The 25,305-nt window shown below is 42.8% G+C and overlaps 1 protein-coding gene across 7 annotated transcripts in view; it reads right to left on the bottom strand.

Annotated features, from left to right (window-relative positions):
• Nucleotides 1-20,580, bottom strand: part of PLEKHA5 (pleckstrin homology domain containing A5) — a 165,195-nt gene extending 144,615 nt beyond the window's left edge. For 6 of the 7 annotated variants that reach the window (XM_053977564.1, XM_053977569.1, XM_053977565.1 and 3 more), the window contains exons 1-3: nt 20,443-20,580; nt 20,226-20,302; nt 17,285-17,342 (exon numbers count right to left, since the gene is read on the bottom strand). In XM_053977564.1, coding sequence (XP_053833539.1) covers nt 17,285-17,342; nt 20,226-20,302; nt 20,443-20,531 — 224 coding nt within the window. In that variant the 5' untranslated portion in view covers nt 20,532-20,580. Of the gene's footprint in view, nt 1-14,767; nt 16,100-17,284; nt 17,343-20,225; nt 20,303-20,442 lie in introns of those variants that run through there. The other variant, XM_053977568.1, reaches the window with a different exon arrangement.
• Between the last annotated feature and the right edge of the window lie 4,725 nt (nt 20,581-25,305).

Here is a 25,305-nt window from a genome sequence, read left to right as displayed (position 1 = left end):
TAAAACAACATTCCTCTCATTGACTCCTGGCTAATTAATATGTATACCCTGGTGATGGATGCTGCTCTCCAGAGCTGCTGAAGCAGGTTGGAGCCACACAGCAGGGCTGGGATCAGCAAAAAACACCTGGGACAGGTGGGCTGCCCTGTTTTGGCCACTGCAAGATTCAGAAGCGGGCTACCAAAAGAAGGAGTGAGCACAGGATTCCATGACTGCACATGGAAGCACTTTCCACACGTTTTCAGCCACTTCCCTGAATGACAGGAGTTTCTTTCAGACTTTTGGAATATCAGCCACAAGGGCCAGCTCTTCTTGATCTGTGATTCCTCCTGGTAGTTCTCTTATTGGAATATACAGCAAATCTGTTCTTCACTTGCCTTTCTACCATTTCTAACTTTGAAGATTTGCACTCCCCACATCAGCCCTCAGTGAGGTATTCCAGGCATTCCCCAAATGAAGCTCTTCCATCTTTGAGCACCCCTGTGTCTCCAGTTCTAGGATATCATTTTCCTGTTAAACCAGTACTGCTTTAGAATAGAACTATGCTCCTATTCTAGACATGCTGAACTGGAACAATATTATTTCAGATGTCAAGCCTTTAAAAATTCCACTTTTCCAGCTGCAATTTGATTTTAAGAAGTCTGTTTTCCCTGCACTGTGGATGAAGGCCACAGCTTCTGCTTCTTCTCCTAAATGGGAGTGATAAAATATAATCCAAATATCAATAATGACATTTTTTCCCTATCCTGAGGGCATGCAATTCTGTCAATTCATAAGCTTAGCATCACGAAGATATCAATCGAATTTGAGCAAGTAGTGCTGCCTTTCAAATAGGAAAAGGAAATCTTGTTAAAAAGAGCCAGAAATCCTTGCATGAAAAGGTCAGTGAAAAGCAGTAGCGTTGTGACAAAAAAGAGCACACCTAAAAATCAAAAAGAATTATCTCCTTTTTGCTTTCCAAATGAAATTATTAAAAAGCCCCACTCTCCTAAGCAGCTTAAGACTCTCTAAGCACTAGAAATACCAATAAGGCAACAAATTGATACAGCTGCATGTAAAGTTTTTTTTTTAAATACATGCAGAGTTTCCTCGCTCAAACCACAAGAACATCCATTCAAGAAGCAACATTTGCTCCAAGTTTATTTTAGTAAAGTGGAAATAAAAGATTCAATTAAGATACTGGCTCAAAAGGAGACATAAAGAGGGAAAAAAAACCCCAAACAACCAACTTACCCAACTTTGGAAAGTCATCAATAAAATTTAGGAGCTGGTGGCTCCATAAGCTGAAGTGTTAAAATAGCATCTATTACCTGCAGATTGCCTTTGCAGAGGTTCAAATCACATCAGGGAACACAAGAAAAGAAAAAGAGGCAAGCTGTTATTTAACTCCAAGTTAAATTTTAATTTTAGTGCCCGCTTCACAAAAATCTGTACCACAATTCACAAGAGTTGGGATATATTTGAAAATCTTTGAAAGTCTGAAAGAACATGGAGCTTGTACTCCTCTGTACTCTGTGTTACTGCTGAATTCAGTATTCACCTTGACACATTTAAAGTGAGAGGGCAGTTTTCTCCCTAGTTATCTTAAATAAGAAACAGATTGTTATATTTTTTTTTAAATTTATTATTTAAAGAAACCAGTGGTAAAATCTGCAAAGAAAGGGATTTCAATGTTCAAGTCAGTACTGAAGGAATGAACACTACATGTCAGCTAAAACCAGAAAAACCTTGAACCAGTATTAGCACTACACAGATGTGCTTTTTTTGGTTATTATTTTAATTTCGAAAAGTCCCTCTCCCCAGGAAAATTAAAAAAAATAAAATCAATTAAGCAGTCAAAATGAACAAGTATATAGAGGAAGAAACTTGTAGCAAAATAAATTCTCTATAGAATTATACATCTCGTAATATTTTTTTTGAATGCTGACTACCTATACAGGATAACCAAGAAAATATTTTAATTGGCCTCTAACTTCATATTCTTCCACCTATTAATCTTGCACCACAAAGAAAACCTTTAATCTGTTTTTGTGGCAAAACGATCTCCGACAAGCAGATGGTTAATTTGGGTTAGATTAAAAAAAAAAAATCTTTAAAAGGGAGAGCTGAGCCATGTAAAATATTTAACATGAACCACTTCAGCTGCCTCAAAACAGGTTACAAAGATACATAAACTCTTGATGAATTCACACTATTCAGTTCATCTTCTGCCAAGACAGGTCATATCTTGAAAACATTGCTGTTCTCCTCAGCTTAAAGGAAGCAGCTCCTGTATGTAAATTCCTGCCCTAATTTCATGTAGGGTGTTCATCACTCTCTCCTCAGCTGCAAGGACTGCACATCAATCCTGCTCCTGAGCATTTGGAGAAACAATCCCTCTTGTAAATATTTTCTTTCCTCCATTAAAAGTTTTATTTTGAAGAAATGTGTCCATTCAGAGGGATGCTGCCTCTTCCCACAGAGCTCCCTATTTACTGCTGTAACTCACAAAACATTTACATCCCTACAGCTGCTGATGCACATCAGCTCTTATTCTGTACCATTATCTTCTTTTGGGACTGGCACCTCCTCAGCTTTACATGAGTCAGTTTTCCCCAAATTATTACCCTGGCCATTACCACACCACCAGGTGAATCATAAAGTAGAAGCACTGGAAGAGGAGTACAGCAAATTACTGAAAACAAAATCCTGGCTTCAAAGACCATTCCACACACAATATTTATATACTCTTCTTTACTACGCCTTGAGCAAGTAAATATATATATATATAAATTTGTTAAAGATCCAAGTATAGCTTACAAACTAGCAATGATCTTATATAATTTTTGGTGGTCAAAAGAATCACCGAAACAGCAATCAGAAACAGCTCAAAGCAATGTCACCAGAGAACTTTAGAACTAACATTTCCACGGTATTTTGTGCAGCACAAAACATGGTCTAAAGAGCATGAAAATCTGAGATGCTTTGAAAAGTGAACAAACACGAGCAGTGGTTTTGTACGCAAATTAAAAAAAAAGTATTTAAGAAACATAGTAAACCCAAGCTGCTAAACTGTGGAAATGTATTATGAAATTACATTCTTCTCCATTCCCACCTCTTTCATTTGAGTGCTGAGTGCTAAGAATGTACCATTATGTGGAATTTAGTCAAGCAATTTTTTTTTTTTTTTGTTTTACCATTTCAATACGTAACTTGGAAAGCAACCAGTGAATAGCACAATTTATCTCTAAAAATAAGACCAGAGATTTTAGTGGCTCTTGATTATGTTTTCCTTACAAGGATCCTTTGCAGAAAAGTACAAGTTTCACTTTAGAGCCCTGATAATTAGTGCCTGTGGGAATAAAGCAAATTATTTTTTCCACAGCAACATAATTTCCTGTAACTTTAATTTTTACATGATTATATTCCAGTGGTTGCTCAGACATAAGATTTTAGTGTCTACGGTGTGATCGGGATTTGAAACAATTTTCTGTGTTCAGTTTAATCTCCTCCCGTCTAAAAAAAAAAAAAAAAAGTTAGATTTATAGTTATTAAAAAACTGTGTATGAAGATAAAGAGTATTTGCCAATAAGCTCCACATAATTTTAGGGATGCTAACGAATTTTGGATTCAGTGATTTAAGATGACAAAATCTAACAGATGCCACTTGTAAGTGAACCTGGAGTAGAGGTGCTGCAGCCGCCTTCCTGCGGGTGAGAACTTACTCCCAAAACTCAGAATCCATCTTCACTGATGGGGAAAAGCTTCATCCACAGAAAAGGGGTGCAGAGAAATTGCTGAAATACAGATGTCAGAGCTGCCAGGCCTTTGCAGAGAGGCAGCACTGCAGAGGTGCTGCTCCAAAGCCATCCCCAGGTGGGCTCGGGGGCACGCTGAGGAAACCACTGCTGTTCTCAGAGTGGTTCATTTCTCACTCAGCAGTGGGAAGAAACAGTGTCTTACAGGGCACAGAGCTGTGCAAAAGACAGCAGATGCAACCACCCCTTCCCACTGAAATGAAAAACAAGTATCAGCACTTTTTCCCCAGTTTTAATGATGCACGGGGATGCTATGTTTAATCATCACACCTCATGAGGAGGAATCATTAAGCACTTCAAAAAAAAGCTTCTAAAAAAGACCAGTGTTCTTCTTGATTGAAAAAAAGAAACCCAAACAAACCCTACATTCCCTTGCAGAAAGCTCAGCCAACAATATTGGATCTTTCCCAAAATAAATGCTGGGGTTACAGAGTTGGACCGGGAAAATCGGCGATGCCCCGATGAGCTCCATGGACATTGTGCCCTTCACTCAGGCAGCTCCAGAACCACACCAGAGCCAATCCACATGGTGCAGTGAGGCACTTACTGGTGTTCACAACACCCTCATTCCCCGACTTTAGAAATTGAACAGCACCGCTGCAAAGTGCTGTCAGAAACAAACGAGCTCGTCACATGCCAGACCTCTTGCAACCCTGCTGATGAAATCCCCATAATTTTCAAATGGACTTTGGGAATTACTGTCACATCATTACACAAACAACAACAAAAAACCCCACACATACATTCTTTTATTAAGTAACAAAATAGCTTTTCATTTTATTTAAAAAAATAGAACTGATAGATGAGCTGTTCCTATTCCTTCACAGCCAATAGTCTGATTTTATACTTGAGTATTTTAAGCAATGGCCTACCAGCACACAGGTGCTTATGCTTTTCATTTTTAGAGAGAAATGTTGATCTCCCAAGTAAATTACTTCTAGTAAAAAATGCTGTCCAATGGCACAAAACTAAGTATTAATAAAGCTAGACAGTTTTACACTCCATAATACATTCATCTTTGCTTCAGAATGAGTATTTCATAATGTATTCATTTGAACTTAACATTACTTTGCTTACATGACAGCTACTAATGCTTTTCATTTTAAAATCTGTTTTATTCTCTGTTCAGCACTGTAGTTTTTCATCAATACCTCTAACAGTTATTTTCAATACCCACTTTAATCCACTGAGAAAATCAAAGTGTAGCATTCAATAACCAAATATTCCTTCATCTGAGCATCATGAAGCCTCCCAGACAAAACCATGGAACTTTACCAGGAACATAACAGAAACATTGTGAAGCAGTAGGGACTTATCTAACGACCACAACACTATTTATCTCCTCACAAAAATAAAACAGCTTTGATTTTTAAAGAAAGCAAACATTCCCTGACCACAGGTCGGATTTTTCTGTTGTCATTTCACAGGGACATTACCATGACACCTTAAGAGACCTGGAGAAAGAAATGGTCTTGCCACGGTGTGGCCAACAGAAAATACCAAAGAACAACTCAACTCCTGGCTTGTCTATGAACACTCAGAGGTTATTTTCTTCTAATTTCATCAATTAGATTCTTCCCCAAACCAACAGCAGCCAGTCTTTCACAGAAAACAGTCTGGAAGACAAATAAAGTGTTTTCATCTACTGACAGCAGCCCTGCACAGCAAAACCCCCTCGAGTTCAGCTGTTAATCTCTACTTCCCCTCCTTGTAAAACCAGAAGTTCTGGTCCCTAGCAGCACACAGATGCAAGCAATTCAAACTGTCACAAGAGCATCACTGACCTGAAGGGATCACAGGGAGCAACTCTCCCTCAACAGAACGACCAGCAGGTTGTCTGAAGCACAGGAGAACGTCATAAGCAGCAATTTGGTTTTGCTGTGCCATGCGAGTTTACCCCTGCCCATTCTTTTTCAGGGACAAAGGGAGGAGTGAAGGGAAACACAGAGGAATGGATGGGCTGAAGATTTTATTTGCTATTTACAGCACATTCGTTGAATGTTTAAGTGTCACTGTATTAAATATGTTGCAGGTGAGCATGCACACACATTCACCTCTTCCTCATTTTTAGAAATAAACCAAGTAACCTAATCCATCAGTTTACAGAGAGAGGTTTCTAAACATATCTCTTAATTACCACAGTTCTAGTGAGTAGTCTCTAGTGCACACTCTTTCACGTTAGGGGAAAAAAAAGAAAGCTTAAAGTAAAAAAAAAAAAAAAATTAGAAAATCTGTAAAGCTTAATACATAATTCAGAGTCTTGACTTTTCAACATTTAGCAGTGTATCCTGAGCAGGTTTTAATTTTGACTGAATAGCAGAAAATCCTGCTGGGTTCATTTCAGGCTGCAGGCATTTGATACTGCATTGACCTCACAGTATTTACATTCCCCTTAGGAAAATCTGGCATGCAGTCCAACTGGGGAAGATCATGTCTAACACTACTTGAGCTACCAGTGCTAGAAGCAAGCAGAGTAACAGTGAAAACAGTAGGGTGAACAATAAGGGCATGTATACAGAAATAAGATAAAAAGGAAGAGAAAGAGAAGGTCAAACAGCAGAAGAGAAGGACTGAAGAGACAAAGAGTTGGAGACAGTTGTTTTTCTGATATAAATAAATCCCTATTCTTTTTTTCCAAACCAGTGGTGCAGAGAGGCTTTTAGACTACTAAAAAACCAAATTACTTCAGCTCAAGGAAAATAAACTGATCAGAAGACTTGAAATATTTGTCTCTGATCAAAACAAATTAACAGCTGCCAACTGCAGCTTTGTCTGCATTGCGTTTGATTTTTTGTTGTGGTTGATGTATCTATGTCAAACTCGGACAGAAAAAAAATCCCAAACCATAAAACCCTCCATAAGCTCTGCTTTTGACCATTCCTAATAGAGACACTTGGTGAACCCAGCTGTTAAATCAAATCCAAAAATCTATTCACCACCATTCATTACAATTCAGGTCCCCACTGCTGCAAAGAAATTAGGTAGGAATACAAGAGCCAATTTTCCACAAATTCTACTCCAATTTTTCTTAGACCCATCTTGAAACGAGTGGAACATTTTGTTTGTTCGTTACAGATTCACTCTGCCAGCAACATAATCTCCTGTATACCAGGCCTGGTGAAAGTGTATGAGACACACAGGTTCTGAAACAGTGCCAGATTCATTTCTTCACCTCCTTGAAAAAATAAATAAAAGCCTTAAGTTACCAGAACGTCTTTTAAAACCCTGTTTACAATTGCACAAGGCAGTTTTTCAAGGAAAATAATAAAAGAACTCTTATCTAAGCTAATGATTGCAAAACTTGACAAAAATGAGAGTACCTTCAATCCTCATTAAAAGTTTGAGAAGTCTCTGTCTGCACTAAGGACTTAAAAACAGCATCACTAAAAGTCAGAAAGAAAAAACAACTCCATTACCGAGCAAAAGACTTCCTCCCCTTCTTCTTTAAGGCCTGATAATTCCAACTCCTCGGCCTGATGCAATCATTGCTTAAATCATCGAGGGCTGTGAAACACAGCAAATCCCACTTAGAGCCTAATAGGACATCACCACTTTAATCAACAGACTGATTCCTACTTCTGTCTCACTTCTTTTGCAGCAACTAAACAGCAAGATTTTCAAGGAACTTACATATCTGAACTCAAAAGTGTTTTGAGGCAGCAAGCACCCAAACAAAAGATTCTAATGAACAGGATAAAACACTGGCGTTTGAATTGGTGAATTTGATAGCACTTTTTGTTGTTTTGAACCACAAAATGAGCAATCAGAGGCACCAGAAATCCCGAATTTCTTGTTAGACAGGTTTGGCACTCTCACCTGGAGCTGGATGAAAACCACAGAGTGAGCTCAACTCTGAAGCACATTGCAAAGTGTGTAGCTCAGAATGCAAGAATAAGGAGCACTTCAGGAAAAGGTTCAGATTTTTATTATATTTTGAAAGCGAAGCAAAATGCAAATACTCCAGGTAAGAAATTTGGGAGTGGGTGGTCTGCAGAACAGGCAAAAAGAACAATGTGCTCTGTATATGTATGTAAGAAATAAACACCAGTGGTAACAGGAAGACCAAAAGGATAACCTTTCATTAAATTTACATTTAAGCAGATATCACTTTACCATACTACTAGGCATCACTCATCTGAATAATTCTAAATGTCACCTTTTATGCTGTTTACTGTGTTCTGTGCAATATATTCAGCTAGCAAAGTAGGCAAATTTAATGGTTTTGTTGTCAGTTTATCTGCTCTTAAGAACAAAAAACTTTCCTTAAACCCTCCTCTTTGTGGCAATCACTACAGAGGAAGTTTAAACCTGGGAGACTTTTAAATTCAGTTTACAGGAAAAAAACCTTTCATTTAGTTACCGAATTGTCAGACAGACAGGAGTTGCAGATAAAGAAATACAAGGCTCAGTACAGAAGAAATAAAACACCTTTGGCAGCAGTGTTGGCACAACTCACACCCTGCTTCCTTCCAGCCTCATCCCCACAGCACTTCAAGGCACGGCTGATGAAGAGACCTTGCAGATTGCAGGGCTGTCAGCTCATTTTTACCTGGAGCTGAGCAAAAGCAGGAGCACAGGCAGGAGCCAAGGCTGCAGGGATCAGGACTTTCTGCTGCAGTGCCCAGGGGTGGGTGTGGAACCAGGCTAAGAAACCCCAACCCAGTGCTTTACACATAGCCCGAGACCCCCATCGCTGAGTGTAACCATTTAGGCTCCCAAACCCTTCAAATTCACAGAATCCACAGAATGACTAGGCTGGAAATCGAGTCCAACCCAGCCCCAACACCTCAACTCAACCCTGGCACCCAGTGCCACATCCAGGCTTTGTTAAACACATCCAGGGATGGTGACTGCATCGCCTCCCAGGGCAGCCATTCCAGAACTTTATCACTCTTTCTGTAAAAAAACTTTTTCCTGATATCCAACCTGTATTTCCCTTGGTGCAGCTTGAGGCTGTGTCCTCTGGTTCTGTCAGTGCTGCCTGGAGAGAGAGACCAACCCCACCTGGCCACAGCCACCTTTCAGGGAGTTGAAAGGTGTAAGTCATACAATGAGGTCACCCCTGAGTCTCCTTTTCTCCAGGCTGAGCACCCCCAGCTCCCTCAGTGGTTCCTCACAGGGTTTGTGTTCCCAGCCCCTCTCCAGCCTCGTTGCCTCCTCTGGATGTGCTCAGCTGTCTCAAAATCCTTCCCAAACTGAGGGGCCAGAGCTGGGCACAGCACTGGAGGTGTGCCCTCAGCAGTGCCAAAAGTCAAATTATTTTAACTCTGCTGATACAACAAAGAAGATGGATCAATCAGCAGAAGCTGAAATTTTATTAATTAAAAAAAAAAAAAGGTAATATCTGTGTGCTTTAACAACTGAAAATATTTCAGTGTTTCAGACCAGGTAAGCAACTGATGCCCACGTTGATACCCACATCAAGGAGAGAATATTTGAGTTTGTACCACAAGAGAGATTTCAGATGAGAACAGATGATATGAATATCTAATGAGGTTTAACTTGCATCATTCTTCTGATTAAAATTCATCATTAAAATGAACACTTGCTCTTTCGACATTGATTGCTCAAACATGTATTCTTGTTTGCAACTTTCTTTTTCAACCTTTGCATCAAACCTCACAAAAGATTTCAACCAGAGAGTTTTATATTCATCTAGAGGATTTTCCTTGCTCATCAAAAAAATACAAAAGCAACCCTACAAAATGGTGTGAACAACATCTAAAATCCATAACAAAACTCTCCCCCTCACAATCTCAGCCACGAGGAAACCAAGTTCCCCTTTTAGGCATTCAAGTAAATCAGATTAAAAGGTTTTTTTCTTCACTGTAAGCATTTGAGAGCACCATGTCTTCATTCTTGTTGCTCACAAAATTTTATTTCAAAGAGGGATTTCTGTCCTTTTTATAAGCCAAGTTCATTGAAAAAATTTAAAGATTATACATCACATGTTTTTACTCATCTCAAAAACAGATTCTCAGAAATGATAAATGTTACGGATGTTGCTCAGCAGCTGCATAATCTGAAGGATTTAATAAAAAAATAAGGAATTAAAAAAAAAAAATCCCAAACGACAGAATTTTGCTAGTAGTACGGCTCAGAACGAAATCCAAAGCTGTATTTTTGCAGGATTTGTGCAATTACTGCTTATTCAGTGAGTAGTAAAGATGATAAAAGCTTCCAGGAAACACTGGAATGGAAAGATGGCATTTGAAATTGCAACTTCCACCAGGCATTCTGCTTTCAAACACCTTTTCTTACTAGGACCTCCCTTGCCTGGTCTGACACACTGAAACATTTCCAGTTAATAAAGCACAAAATTTGTTTTTAAAGCACTTGTTTCTATTAAACATGATTTACAATTGATTCTGGAAGAAGAAAAAGCACAGAGCTGATTTTAAAGGTCAGGTTGCTTGGCAATATACCTTTCCTTACAAATAATTGCTCTTTCTAAATCACAGTGGAGAAAGCCACGAAGAACTAAGTTTGTGGAGCCTCCTGAATATGCAAGAGTCTTTTAAATTGTTTATATAAAGCTTCAAGACAATCATGGGTCACACAGGCATTCAAAATACTGCTCAAAAGCCTTTTTCCCCCCACCCCATAGATTTCAAACAAGTATTCAATTCAAGTTTCATAGGTCTGGAGCAGAAAGATGCAACTTCACAACCAACCATACAACCAGACCTTCCTGTCCTAGCCAGCACTGGCAAGCAGAGTTTCACTGGAGTGCCTCTGCTGTCAAATTCCCATCCCCAAATTTCTACTTCTGATGGTGGCTACTACTCGTGCAGCTTCCTCCCCCTTCAACATCACTGCCAGAGAACCCCCTCCCTTCAACCAAAATGCAGGAGAACTGAAATCATGGTTATCTCACACATCCCAAAGCAAGAAGGCGAGGGAGGAGGGAGAGAGAGGAGGGGAAAGAGTTTAAATTTAGGTATTTACTTACTGAAACTCAGAAAAGAACACACATCCAGGCACCACGCTGGCAGAAATCCCAGCAGTCAGGGCTGTGGAGCTTTGCTTCCAGCAAGGATTTCTTTGCCTGAAGCTCCACAAGAGCCTTCTCCCCCCTCTCACAGGAGCGAACTGAGGAGTGCTCTGCACTGCCAGCCCCAGTGTATCTCAGGCTTAATGCAAGGGTAATTCATTAGAATAAGAGCTGGGGTAACACAAACATGTGCAGGAAAAACAGGCTTGGTGCAACACCACAACAGACACCAGGTTTGATCAGCACAACAAAACTCTGTCAGACCACAGGGAATCAAAAAAAAAAAAAATTAAAAAGAAAGTGGGTGCAACTCCTTTAAAGCAAAAGCAGCACATAAAAGGCACCAGGTGAAATTTGGACCTGTGAAAGTTGTAACAAATAGAGGTGTATTGCATAACAATAGAGGTGAGGTGTTTTTGGAAGTGTCCCTCAGTTCCAGGTGCTGCAGGATATGGGTACCAAGATGGGGAAAAGAAAAGGAACCTGTGCAGCACCCAGACAAAACAGAAAGGTGAAATACTGATATGTGCCCCAAAATCATTCTTAAGAAGGCCCATCAATGCAAAGGGGGGAAGGTTTGGGGGAAAAAAAATGTACCACTGTATTTATTAAACATTGCAGCGACCACCTACATGAAAGTTTTGATTGATGAGCATTTCCTTTGCTTTTTGCCATCCTTCACATAAAAATGAAAGACCATGTAAGAATTCACTTCACAGCAGTAGAGCATATCCACTTTATCTGCTACTAATCACCAAAAGAGACCAAAGCTAGGGAAAGATCTTTCCACTTCAAAAGCAAGGTTCTAAAGCTAGAGACCAATCTACTAATTTGGTCACAAATACCAAAGAAGTCTCTTCAATATCTTTGAGTGTCTTCAATATCTTTCTCATGGACTTCAGTATTTCATGTAACTACTTACGTATAGGTATTTTTGTGTTTTTAAATGATTATTCATTTTCAAGTCTTTCTCAGTGAAACTGAAGCATTTAAGGTATTGCCCAATTTAGAAACACACTTCAGGAAAGAGACAGCTCAAAATACCAACCACAGACGTCACAGGCAAAAAGAGCCTTTAGAAGCACAGCAATTCCTAACATTCACATTTGATATTCCACCTCCCAGACTAACTTTGAAACAGACTCCTAAGCCAGGGATAATGGGCCCTTCCAGACCTGCACACGAGTCAGACAACTTGTTTTTGCAGGGTGAACTTTTGCCACCCTTCCCTCTGGGAGCAATCCCATTAAGTTTGCCCCTAGGAAGTCAGCTCCCACTCCTTTTCCTGACTGCTCCTCTCTGCCTGCTTGTGTCTCCACTCCTCCTGCAACTGCTCCCACCCTTTTAGCCTTCTCCTGCAGTCCAGCAATACCTACAGCCCTGTCCTTCCACATCCAACCCATCAGAAGCTGCTTTTTGGACGCAGTCCCACCTCTCCTCTGACCCACACCCATTTCTTCCTGTGCCTAAAATCCTTCCACCTCCACACCCAGCTTCAGCTCTGCGGTATTTTTGGTTCTTGGAATATTTCAGTGGAAGAAAGAAGCAAATGTTGAAACAGATAATAAATGTGCAGGCATTCCCAAAAAAAAAAAAAGTTCTCCTCATCTGAGCAGCTTTGCTCACTCCAAAAGGCACAGGGCAGCTTCTAGCTGAGTCCCAGTTCACCCAATACACTCTTATTTGACCTATAGGTCTCACAATGTGAGAAAAAGAATTAAGTTTATTCTTTGTTTTAGTAAAATAAAGGTTAGAGGTAACAAGAAAAGAACTAAATTTCCAGGAGGAAGACTGAGATTCTTAGTCTTGGAGAAAAACGGTTTCATTTGTTCGTATTTTTCTCAAATTCCGTTTTTTCCTTTCAAGAAACGGCTTTTCTGCAAACACCACTGGCTGTTCTTTGATTTTTCTGGAGAAAGTCTCAGCTGAATGAGAAAGGATCTTTAGAATGCACATAAAAGACAAAGGTTCAAACGAAAGCTGAATTCTCAATGAGCACAGGTTTATTTTAGTAAACAACAGAAACTCGGAGCTGAATGAGATCTTATCCCTTTTAATCGCTTAATAAATTTCTCTTGCCTTCCCAATTTTCAAGCTACATGTCTACAATAAACAAACCTGCACTGATAAAAAGTCTCTACAAAAGCACACAAAACCTCTATTTGATGCAACAGTGAACTCACCTCGGCTTTGGCCAGGGTTTGCCAATGCCTTGGTTCAGCCAGCAACAGGAAAAAACTGTTCTGATGAGCACAGAAGAAGGTAAACTTCAAGAGAAAACCCCAAAAATGAAACTTCAACCCTCTTAATTCTTTGAGGTTTTTAAGAACTTTTGCAGTCAGCTTTTGTACTGCCCCAAAAGTGTCAGTCCTACAGCAAAGTTAAGAAAAATCAAATTCTAACATGCATACAGCTTACTTAACAGTACTTCTGTAGAAACCAACCTAGGCAGAGTGATGTAAAATTCCACAAATATCACCTTTGGATTGATTTTTAGAACAACCTTATTTGGCAAATTAGTAATTTAAATAATATAAACCCTTGTTTGAAAAGCAAAAAGCAATACAAAACATTGAACATCTCTTCAGAACTACTGCAATGAGAACCAAAAATGCAAGAGAAGTAAGCAAATGCCTGAGTTTAGATCATTGAGTCATTTTAACCAATGAGAAGGGTTTCTTAAACACATGCATAAATGCACACACACGCATTTATGTAATTTTATGGTCCTCAAACCCAGTGCTTTGGTGCCTTAAGATTATGAAGTCAGCAAAAAGTCCTAAAAACATCAAGCTGGCAATTCTCAATGACCTTACCAGGTGAGGAGTCTGAGGCCCGTGACCAGGTGTATTTTTTCTACTGAGAAGTATCATAATGGGATTTTCCTGTGGGGTCCTTTTCCTTAGGCACTTATAAATAACATAAATAACTTAAGCTTCCCATACTACTGCCCAGCTGAGATGTGTTTTGGGGATAAAGCCCTTAACTTTTCAGAGCTCACGAGTGCACAATCCACTCAGCACAAGTAACCAGTCCAGTGAAGGACCCTAAGCAGGACAAAAAAAAAATAGCAAGTTTGCTGCACCACAATTTTTAAGCCTCGGGAGCTTTGCTTCACAATACAGAAGATTCAATACTTAACTGAAAATAACAAATGTTAGAAATGAATGTTATCAGTTCTACAGTCAAGGGCTCTGTATTCTGCGTAAAAGTTTAGTTATTTCAGCAAAGTTTACTGCTAGAGTTCCCACCAAGTGCCAATGAAGGGCTGTCTGTGCACAGGTCTGATATAAAATAAACAAACCCAGACTCCCTGACCCTGAAAGAGACAAAACCCCTACACTCTCCTGAGAACACACACAAGGTAGCAAGGCACTGCACATTTTTTAACTCCAAATAGCAAACAACGCCTTTTGTCATTTGGGTTTACCAGATGTGAGGAGGATTTGGGGAAATGATTCTGTCATTAGCAAATATTCTACTGCTCAAAAAAAAACCCAGAAAAAAGAGCATGCCAAAAAGGTCAAAGTCCTAGCTAGCATCAACTTACTAAGACAACCCTACACCAAAAGAAAACCACAGTATGCAATGGGAACAACTCCTTATCTGTCCCTGTTTTAGTGTATCTTTCCACTTTAAAACTAGAACAAATTCAATGCCACAGGAGAGGAAAAAAAATGTGTAAAATAAGTCACCGTTTGGTATTTACTTATTCTGAAACCGAGTGCACACATCCCAAGAAAAATACAGTGTCCTTTAAAAAGAATCACATTTCAGTGCAGCCTCTATACTGAGTCACTTGTTTGAAATGCCAGTGCAAGGAATGTTAAGATTTAGCTGACGATTATCTCCTCAACATTATCCCAATTTGATTATACAGTGTTTACTACATCAAAGCCAAAAAAAAGCACAGTAATAGATTCAGCAACACACCCACTTGGAACACTGAAGACCTATTATTAAAGAACCAGAAGAATAATTTTCAAAAGGTTTTTATTTTCAAACACAGTCTAGCATAAGATCTTACCATAAAGGAAGGTTGTTAAACATTTCTATTCAACCCACATATTTGAAGCTGTGCCTCAGAAGTTAAGTCAAATTATTTATGTGATCAGGAAACTTGACTGCCCTTCTTGTCCAACTCTGACTGGACACAGGAATTGAACAGACAGGTTTCACTGGCTGAAGCACCAAAAGCATGACATCAACATTCATTTCCTTGTAACTTTGTAACTCATATGGAACATAAAACAATATGTTTATTTCAGACCTAACCACAAACAAGCTTTCAATATTTATAGTTTTGACATGGTTTATTACACTGTAATTGACAAAACAAACGCTAATATTCCGCAAATCAGTAAACACAAATGAGCCAGGTTACGGTTAAAAATCCACACGTGGGGGTGTTTGCATGGCAGAAGGTCACAACAGCCTGTGCTGTTTGCCCCTCATGCAGAAGCCCCACAGTAATTAAAATTCAGACAACCAGAATTATTATAATCAACACATCACCCCGAGTTACACTGCCTAGGATTAGAAGACAGTGATTATAACGTTGTCACCCTGTCTACGTTAGCTCTCACATCCTCTCTAGCACCAGCAGGGCTGAATGTGAGACTGCTTTAAAAGGAGAAGCTATCACTGGGCAGGAATTCAAATTCAGCCTGAGACACTACACAACAAACCAGTATTTAGCTGAGGATGCCAAACTGGTCAGACCACGTGAACCTTTCAGCAGGCCTGACAGCACCATCCCTGCTATCCTCCTACATCTACCAAATCCCAGAGAAGTGTTTGTGCAACGTGTTTTCAAAGACAGCACAACTTTCAGACACAAACTGAGCTATTTGGTGCTGGCTATCAGCAAAACAAACAACTTTCAGACACAAACTGAGCTATTTGGTGCTGGCTATCAGCAAAACAATCAGCTCCATGCACATCCTCACAGTTTTGGTAACACCTGGAACACAAGATCTTGGAAGGACAAGGGTACACAAACAACCCAGCACACAGTCCAGAAGAGCTCTACAACAGCTGTTCACATACTTGTTTACTCCAGGAAAACTCAAGTTGCTATTTTTCAATTACTACAGCTGGCCAACACACTGTTCATAGGCTTATTCTGCAAGAAAAGGTTCCATCTCGAAGTCTAGAAGAATTTTTTTTGTATACACACACAAACACAGCTTTCTTTAATTCTCACTTGTCTTCATTTAACAGTCTGCACAGAACTCCAGAGGTAAAATTCTCAGTGGATCCCTGTCCTCAGTCTGGTGTATTTCTTGTCAATTGCTACTCAACACTCCTGCAATGTAAATTGCAAGCAGGCAGAACAGAACAGAAAAACAAACATGTTGCTTATCAATAAACAATCTGCCCTCCTAGACAGCACAGCATGTATTCTGGTCAGATTTTTGGGAGCATTATGCTTCAATATATGTTTTTAAATTTTGCTTAGGACAAAAATCAAACACACTCATATAAAATAAACCACGAAACGCACATAAAACATCCACCTCACACTGTCCACAATGCATCTCACACAGAGCAGCAGCCTTGTGCTCAACACTGCAGCACAGAAGAAACCTACCTGCAGCCTACAAATTCTATCTGTAACCTTCACTCATAAAAGTTATCACACACCAATGATGCTTTTAGTTTAATGACAGCAAACCAAACAGTGCAGTGAGCAAAAACTCCTGAATGGACTGAGAAAAGCCTGTGAATTGTTAAACAGAAGAAAAAGAAGCATATTGACCCAATATACATAGGTGCCACTTAAAAATTTTCCAGGTGAGGATGGTCTAACTATCTGGAGAGGAAAAGCCTGTAAGAAGTTTGTACAGATCCAACCAATACATGCTCTGGACTTCTACACAAAAGCTTGATTTTCATGTCTCTCATCCAAAAAGACAATACACACAGCAAGGCTACCACAGTGAATGTGCTCCTCAAAACATACTAAAACCAGAAAAAAAAAAAAAAAAAAAAAAAAGGAAATCAATGCTAGAAGCAGAAGCAAGAGGTCTGCAAAGAAAATGGCCAAATTAAACCTTCAGTGTGGCTTTAAACCATGTAATTAGAGAACAGGGCTGAAATCAAGGCTCTTCTCCCAGTGATGAAGTAAGATCTTGCCCTTGTGAAAGCATTTGTGGCACAAGAGGGTACACACACAAATGTCAAGCAAGCAGACAAATTCAAGGTTTTCTTGGCTTGCAAGGACATTTGTTGCTAGATGGTTACATTTACAGCAGAAACTGCATTTGAATCTGCATCCTCACACAGCTTTAATTAACACAAAAAGTCAAGAAATTTTTTTAGCTGCGCAGAATTCAGTAAACAAAGGACCAGATACCCTAAGACAAATTGAAATGCTCCTTTTGGATTTCTAGCACAACACGGAAGTTCAGTATGGAAAGCATTCAGAATTACAGCGACATTTAGACAAACTAATTGAAAATTATAGTATTGTGACAAACATTCAACTTACTTTACATAATATCTTGCACCTTCAAAAGTATAGGCTTCCTCCCAACCTGTGGGTAAGTCTGGAAAACAAGCAGCAAAACATTCCAATTACCTTTTGAAATGAGAAATGATGCTGGTCTGCTCCCTAACACTAAGGTAGTTAAAATACTGTGTCTGATTCCTCATGTCGAAACCTTTAGTCCCAGAAAGAAGGATTTCAGAATTGACTCACAAGACTGCCTAAGTGGGAGCTCTGTAAGCCAAGAGAAGCTGCACACCTGAGAAATCTGATTGGGGCTTCTCGTTGTCAAATAATAACAAGGATGGTTTAAGTGTGCCCTTGTTTAACGCTCCTTCCTCTGCCCAGCAGCTCAGGGTCATCGCCAGATCTCCCTGCCCTGAACTTCAGCAGCACCAGATCACCTGGCAGGCAGAGATCTGAACAAAAATCCATCCAACTGAGTTCCATGCAAGTCACAAGCTCCTTAAGAGGCACGATATCAACTGCACCACAGAGCATTAGCATTGCATTAGCATAATTCCACCACTGTTGTGACTAACAAGTGCTCCTGCAGTGTTTACAACTCTGTTGCATTTTACATGAAAATAATTTTCCATGTAAATCTAGTGGAGGATGTGGGTGCATCTCTTCCTTTCTATTACCACTCTTAAGAGTCAGGAGTCCAGATATAAAAAAAAAACCCATACCACTAATGGTCAGAATTTCTCAAGTAAGTTTCCTGGTGTGATGGAAGCTCTGGAGATGCTGGGCACCTCCATGCACCTCTACCCTTAAAAGTTTGCCCCCATCAATTAAAAAAATTACTGATACGTAACGCTCTTCATTGAATTATAAAAGCAAGAATGCATTTCCTAAAGAAAAAAAAAATCAGGCTGGGTCATGTGGTGGTTTTCATCCTGCCCATTACTTATTTGCTCTGGCTGTTTTTTTTTTCACTCCTGTCTTCTGCAGAACAAAAATCAAGGTGTCTTTTGATAATGGCACGGGGCAAAGTACAGCAAACAGGAAGTCTCTCCAGCAGAAGTATTTATGGCTGCTATAAGAACTTTGCAAAAAATACCCTATTGAGTTTGAGCTGAATAGCTCAAAGAATAAAAAGCACTTCAATTCGTAATGGAGGACAAAGCTTTCCTCACCATCTAGAACATGCCTCACAGAATTGTTTAACAGAGAGCTTTACAATAACATACATCTGCAAAAGAAGTGCCATTCACTCAAAAATTGTTTCTTAAGAGAAGATGTATTTTGAATATATTTTGATTAGGTTTCAGAACAATGGTCAGAGCAAAGGAAGAGATAAACCCCAGAATAATTCTGTTTGATTATATCTGTGTGTGGAAAGATTCATTAACATACACATGAATGAGGAAAACTACAGGAACAGATTTGGTTTTTAGACACTTTGGTATCTGATTGATGAATTATGGTCAAAGGTCATGCCTCAGCCTTGTGTTCAGAAACAAGTTTAATTTACCTGATGATAACTCTGCTCTGTTACACACAATACTCCAGATACTCAAAAGCAAACTGCATTTCCTTTAGAAGGCACTTAACAGCAAAAACAAATGAGACACTTGGAAAATTACTGGGGAATCATCATCGGTCAACAGGGACAGTGGGAATAGTTTAAAAACAGAATTAATACTCAGCCAATGCCAGTATTGAACAAGGAAAGCACTTCACACACATCTGCCCCCATGCATATTGCTGTAGATGAAGGCCACTTTCTCAATCTGAGAGCAGGAGCAAGAGGAGCCTGATAACAATCAGTAGTTCTATTTCCCAGCATTAAATGACTTCTTACAAACAACAAAACCTTCGCTGCAAATCAAGCCGCAGGGTTCTAATAGCCAGAAACCTGTGGTTTTTAAACTATTCCCAACTCAAAAACAAAAAAAAAAAAAAAACAAAAAAAAAAAAAAAAAAACAAAAAAAAAAAGGCTGCCCACAGTTTTCTAAAAGGCTGTTTCTGATTCCTTAATGCATAAGTATTAACCAAACATAAAAAGCAAATAATCTGATACAGACCAATTCACTTGCAGATTATTTCCCCGTGATTATCCAAGTGCTTATATACATGAAAAACAACTGCACGTATTACTACACTCCACCACCTCCCAGCGGCATACGCAGCCTGTGCGCAGCTCCAGCCGTCAAGAGTTTGGCTCCGGGTCTCCGGAGCGTCTGCTGTAAATCCTCCTCCTCCAGCACCTCCTGCTGATACTTCTCCAGAGTGGAACAAGCAGCAGAAGCAAAGACTCGATTCCACCCTCCTCCCTCCAAGTTATTTCTAATGTTTCAAGTCCCTTTTCCTCCTACCTATTCCAGCTCTCTCAGTCACTTGGAAACCGCACAGACTCTCAGCCTAGATGGAAGCGCAGGGAGAAGAAGGGTTTCTGGGGGACTAGCGAAATCAACCCCTACATCTCTAGTACACCTATCGTGCTTAAACCCAGGCACTGCTGGAAATAGAAATACGATGGGTGGTTTCGTGCTAAAACTGGGGAAGGATGCTATGCAGGTGGATCACCGGGGTAGCCAGCGAGGAGCACGGGAGGAACGAGGCGGTCTCTAATGGTAACTACACAGCCTCCTCGCAGGGGTGACACAAGGCAACGGAGGGAAAGCAGAGACAGATACATTACACAGGCACAACTCGGGGGGCAGGGGGAGCAGGCGCCTGAAGAAACTGGCAAGCGGGCTGGACACGCAGGACTGCACGGCGACGGCAGCGCTGCTCAGCCCCGGGGGGAACAACTGCGCGAAGTGCGGGGAAAGCGCGACCGCGGCTCGTCCCGGGGGGCTGCGGCGGCTCCGCGGGGACCCCGGGCTGAGCCCGCCCGGGGCAGGGGCGGGTGGGGCGGCCGAGCCGGGGCTCCGGGCACGGCTCCGGGCAGGGCTCCGGGCAGGGCTCCGGGCAGGGCTCCGGGCAGGGTCCTACCTGCGCTGCGGCGGTGCCCGGTGATCACGGCCTCGCCGGTGAGCGGGTGCAGCCAGGTCGTGCTCTTCGCCTCTTCGCTGCGGGGACGGACACACGGACCGAGTCAGGCAGGCGCAGCCCCGCCGCCCCCCTTCCCTTCCCTATCCCTTCCCTATCCCTTCCCCGCACGCCCCTCCCGGCCCGGCCCCGCTCCCCTCCTGGCCGGCCCCGCGCTCACTTGATGAAGAAGACGCGGCCGCCCTGGCTGATCCCGTAACTCCAGCTGCCGGGCAGCGCCCGCAGCCGCTCGGCGCTCAGCTCCGCCATGGCCGAGCAGCCGCAGCCGCGGAGGAGAGCCGGGCACAGCCGGGAGGGGTGGGGGGCGAGGGGAGGGGGCGGCGCGGGCACGAGCGGCGAGCGCGTCCCCGCCGCCGCCGCCAACACCTTGGGGAGGGGAGGGCGCAGCGCCCGCCCCGCCCCGCCGCGGGGGCGCGCGGGCCGCGGGGGCGCGCCCGGCCGGCGGGGGCGGTTCCGGCGGGCGGGGAGGGAGCGGCGGCGATGATGGAGGCAGCGCCGGGAGGCGGCCGGGGCCGGCCCGGAGGGGCCGGGGGGCGGGATCCGATGTGCAGCGGCCGTGCCGGGAGCAGGGGAGAGACGGACGGAGCGGAGCGGCCGCGCCGGGACGGAGCGCGGCTCCGGGATCGTTCGCCCCCGGCCCCGAGATCGTTCGCCCCCGGCCCCGCTCGTTCGCCCCCGGCCCCGCTCGTTCGCCCCCGGCCCCGCTCGTTCGCCCCGGCAGCGCTGCGAGCTCCAAAATGCTCGGCTCCGCCGCTGGCGGCCCCCGGTCGCGTCCGTAAGGACAAAGGAAATCGAAAGTTTTGCCCTGTTTCCTCCCCGGGTGAACGCGCTCTTCTCACGCCCTCCGCTTCGGGCGGTTTTGGAATTTCTTATGTAAAGGCTTAGTCCCCAAAGTGTAAAGAGGCGGCGAATTTTCCGCTTCGTGCAAATCTGTGCTTCGTGGCCCTGTTCCAAAGGGGGTCCGGGATGTGGCACGGGTGCCGCACGGATCCCGTGTTTCGGGGAGGTGGCAGTAACCCAGGTGGAGCCCACGGCTGCAGGAATGGCTCTGTGTGCCCGTGTGCAAAGTTTAATTCGCGTGAGCAATCCCATCGCACGTGCGTTTCTGCGTAGCCATCCGCCCCTTCGACTGAAGCTGTACATGACAAATGTGAATTACTAAAGCTGTGCCGTGGCCATGATATCTCTAAGAGAACCGTGCCTTGCAAAAAAACACTTTCTGAATAAAGCGCTGAAGCTGGGAAGTCTCGCTGCATTCCTGTGTCCACAAGGCATTTGTAATTCGCAGCTGACAGTGTTTTGCACAGGCAGCTTTGTCCCCTCTCCCGTTCTGAACACCTCAGGAAAAATAAAATTGGACAGACGAGCTGTTTGGTTTGGTCCCCATCGTGCCACGTGGTCAAAACTTTAAATCCCTGTTGTCCCACACGAGATACTCCAGACACGAAGAGCAGTGAAAGTGAGAAGATCTGGAGTTGTCTTTAAGTAACTGGATGCAAAACAAGAATTCCTCCCTGTCCAGCAATACCTTTCATTTCCACTCAGCGCTGACAGCACCTGAGATTTATGGACTACCAGAGGAACAATACTCTGGGGAAAACACAAGTCATTCTGTAACCAGTTCCCTTCTCTCCTAAGAGCCAGAGCCCTTAGATGATGAGCAAAGTGAGTAATGGCTCTTCCTGCGAGGGGCTGTGGAAAGCTGCCTGGCAACAGCAAGGGGGAAATCGTGTGCATTTTGGGCTCCTGAGGTGGGAGTGGTCATGTCCTAATATTTCCTGAGTAAAGCACAGAGCAAGTGCTCTTAATCCCCAGAACAGTGGATGCCTTCCACCATGCAGAACCAATGTCTTTTCCCTAGCAGAGAAGTGCATGTGGCACAGCTAGACTTACGTTGGCCTAGATCCATAAATTAGGTATTTAGGTAGAACTTAGGTGCATAAATCCTGCCCAATCCCAGCATGTGCTTTGCCAAATGGCTTCCTTAGGCAACTTAAGTTCTTTGCAGCCTCTTTCTGCTTTGCTTGTGCTTAGAATTGCTGTCATCTTGGTAAAACCAGGATCGTGGTGCTTAAAATATGCCCAAACCTGGCTGAACTCTCAGGCAAGGCATTATTGCCCCAAATGCCACGGAGGCTGGGTAAATTGGCTGTGTTCAGGCCACACCTAAGAAAGACTTACAAGTTTTGTTTCTGAATAACTCACAAACAGGCAAACAGGCTGGCAGCAGAGTCACCACCACGAGCACTACGGGGAACACGTTGAGCCTCAAGGATGAAGGGTGTTCAAAACCATGCCACTCTGCTCCCAGGGAAATGCTTTTTGCTCCAAGCCATAAGCTGTTCTGAAGCTGAGACTATTCTGTGAGGACACTGAGGGTGCTCCTCCTCCCCCTCACATTATTTTGCAAATATAATTATTGGGCTGTAGGGTGGTGGCATGACTTGCTGGGCTCATGAATAGGAAGCTCAACCAGGGAGTGATGGAAGACCTTGGTTCTACTTCACTCAGGGACATTGGGCTCAGGGACTCAAGTGTTTTATGTTAATACAATTTATTTGCAGATGCTCACCCTGCCAGGTGCTACGCACCCTGAACTCCCAGTGATTTCTGGGAGCCCAAAGTTTTACCCTGTTTTGGAGCAAAGGGTATGAAGGAAACCACATCTGCATCATTTGTGCAGGCTGGTGCTGGCAGTTTTTCTTTCTGAAGGCCGCTGTAAGTTTCCACAGTTAAAACTTTTGCTTCAAAAGTTGGTCTAAAAGTTTGATCCAAACAAATCACACATGGAGTTTTTTGCAAGGTTCAATAATGGTACATGTTTTCTACAGTCAGATAAGTGCATGGATGCTCTTAAAAGAGGGACTCAGGAACAACATTTAGAAAAAAAAGAAAAGGTTTATCACTTAGAGGAGTAAAACTCTTCTTTGAAAGGAGTTTATATCACCATAAAAACCACATGCATAATTCAAGGCACTACATATCTTACCTCTCACATCATTCTTTTTTACTATGAAGATGAACTAATGATTCCAAATGTGAAACTGGTCAGCGTGATTCATAAAGCTCAGAGAAATCCATCACACTGCTCCCATCTGGCCAATTTTTTTTTTTTTTTTTTCCCCTGGAGAGTTGAAGAGAGACTGTTGGAGTGGTGACCACCACTGGCACAGCTGTTCTCTCTGCATGTATGGCCTTATTTATCTGCTGCTCCTGTCACTGATGGGAAGAGGATGTGGGGCAGGATGTTAAAGGCAGAGCCCTCCCATCAGTACATTGGCCCCCCACCACTGGGAGCTTGGGATGAAGTAAAAACCCAGCTCCACTGAGATTTTTCGTGGGAAAAATTCAGTTTCTCCACACTAACCCAAGCTTCTTCCCTTCCTCTTTCACCTCCACATGACAGAACCTTTCCTAGCAACTCCCTCAGGGCCAGGGAGTACTAAGGGAGAAGTAAGACTATTGATGTTTTAAGAAAATAATTTTGGCTCAATAATATATTCATAATCAAAATACTTAAAATTCCTGGGGCAAAGGAGCCCTGCCCACAAAACAATGAGTCCCTTTAAATGAGATTAATTAAAAACAGCGTTGAGAGAACAGTCATTGAATAAGAGTCAGAGAATTCCATCCACACCTCTCCCAACAGGTATGAGGTGACAATAAACATGATGAGCCAGTAAAAAAGGGCTTTTTTCCCTCTAAGCATAGCATCTGACAAAGCCTCTGAAGCAGGGAGTGGACTGCAGTCAGAGAATGACAGAACATCCTGAGCTGGAAGAGACCCACAAGGGTCAACAAAGACCAACTGCTGGCCCTGCACAGGGTCACACCATGAGCCTGAGGGAGTTTTCCAAGCCCTTCTTAAGCTCTGCCAGGCTTGGTGCCATGAGCACTTCCCTGGGCAGCCTGTTCCAGTGCCCAGCCACCTTTTCCTGTTATCCAGCCTAACCCTCCCCTGCTGCAACTGCAGGCCATTCCCTTGGGTCCTGCCACTGGCCATGGGAGTGAAGAGATCAGTGCCTGCCCCTCCTCTTCCCCTCACGAGGATGCTCATGAGGATGTTGTGGCTGCAGCGAGGTGTCCCCTCAGTCCCCTCTTCTCCAGGCTGAGCAGACCCAGTGCCCTCAGCTGCTCCTCACTCGGCTTCCCCTCGATGCCCTTCACCTTCCTCGTGCCCTCCTTTGGGCACTGCCTAACAGCTCAGTGTCTTCTTTACACTGTGGCACCCAGAACTGCCCCCAGCACTCGAGGTGAGGCTGCCCCAGCCCCGAGCAGAGCAGGGCAATCCCCTCCCTTGCCTGGTGATGCTGTGCCCGGTGCCCCCAGGACAGGGGTGTCCCTCCTGGCTGCCAGGGCACTGCTGCCTCCTGTCCAGCTTGCCCTCCACCAGCACCCCCAGGTCCCTTTCCATGGCACCTCCAGTTACCTGTTGCTAGGCATTTACTATTAGATATTTATCTGTTGTTACATGCTTACTATTGTTAGTTATTTGCTATTGTTAGATACTTATCTGTAATTAAATGCCTATTATTAGTAGATGTTTAGAATAGAGAATCGACAAGGTGAAGGTCTTGTCAAGCCTCTAAAGGGGAGAAATGATGCCTTAAGTTTTAGCTGTCATATTTTTCAGATTTTGGTGTGTAGCTCTGAGCTTCATATTTAATGTCAGTAGGCTCTCTTCACAGCTTAGTTAGAAAAAACAATCCTTTCCCAGCTTGAGAACCAAGGACAATTGTTACAAGCTTCAGGCCCAAAAAAGCATAAACAACAGTGAATTGAAGAGAGAAAAAGAAGGATGAGACTTCATAACCTGAAGGTATAATTGGACAATGAACTGCAAGGTGCAAATGGAGCAGAGCTGATCCCAGTGAGAGCCCCCGGGAGCGCTCGTGCATTTTGGGACCATTTTGGTTCATCTTGGGTGCAGCCCTGGCTGGGCTTTTGTGCTGTAAAACTGCATCCATTGAGGCCTTCTAATAAACCCCTACTTTATTCTTTAGCTCTGTCCAGCCTCTGTTCC

This window comes from Vidua macroura, chromosome 5 (assembly GCF_024509145.1).
Source record: "Vidua macroura isolate BioBank_ID:100142 chromosome 5, ASM2450914v1, whole genome shotgun sequence".
NCBI lineage: Eukaryota > Metazoa > Chordata > Aves > Passeriformes > Viduidae > Vidua > Vidua macroura.
Note: the sequence above shows the minus strand (reverse complement) of the source record. Positions and strands in the feature narration are given on the sequence as shown.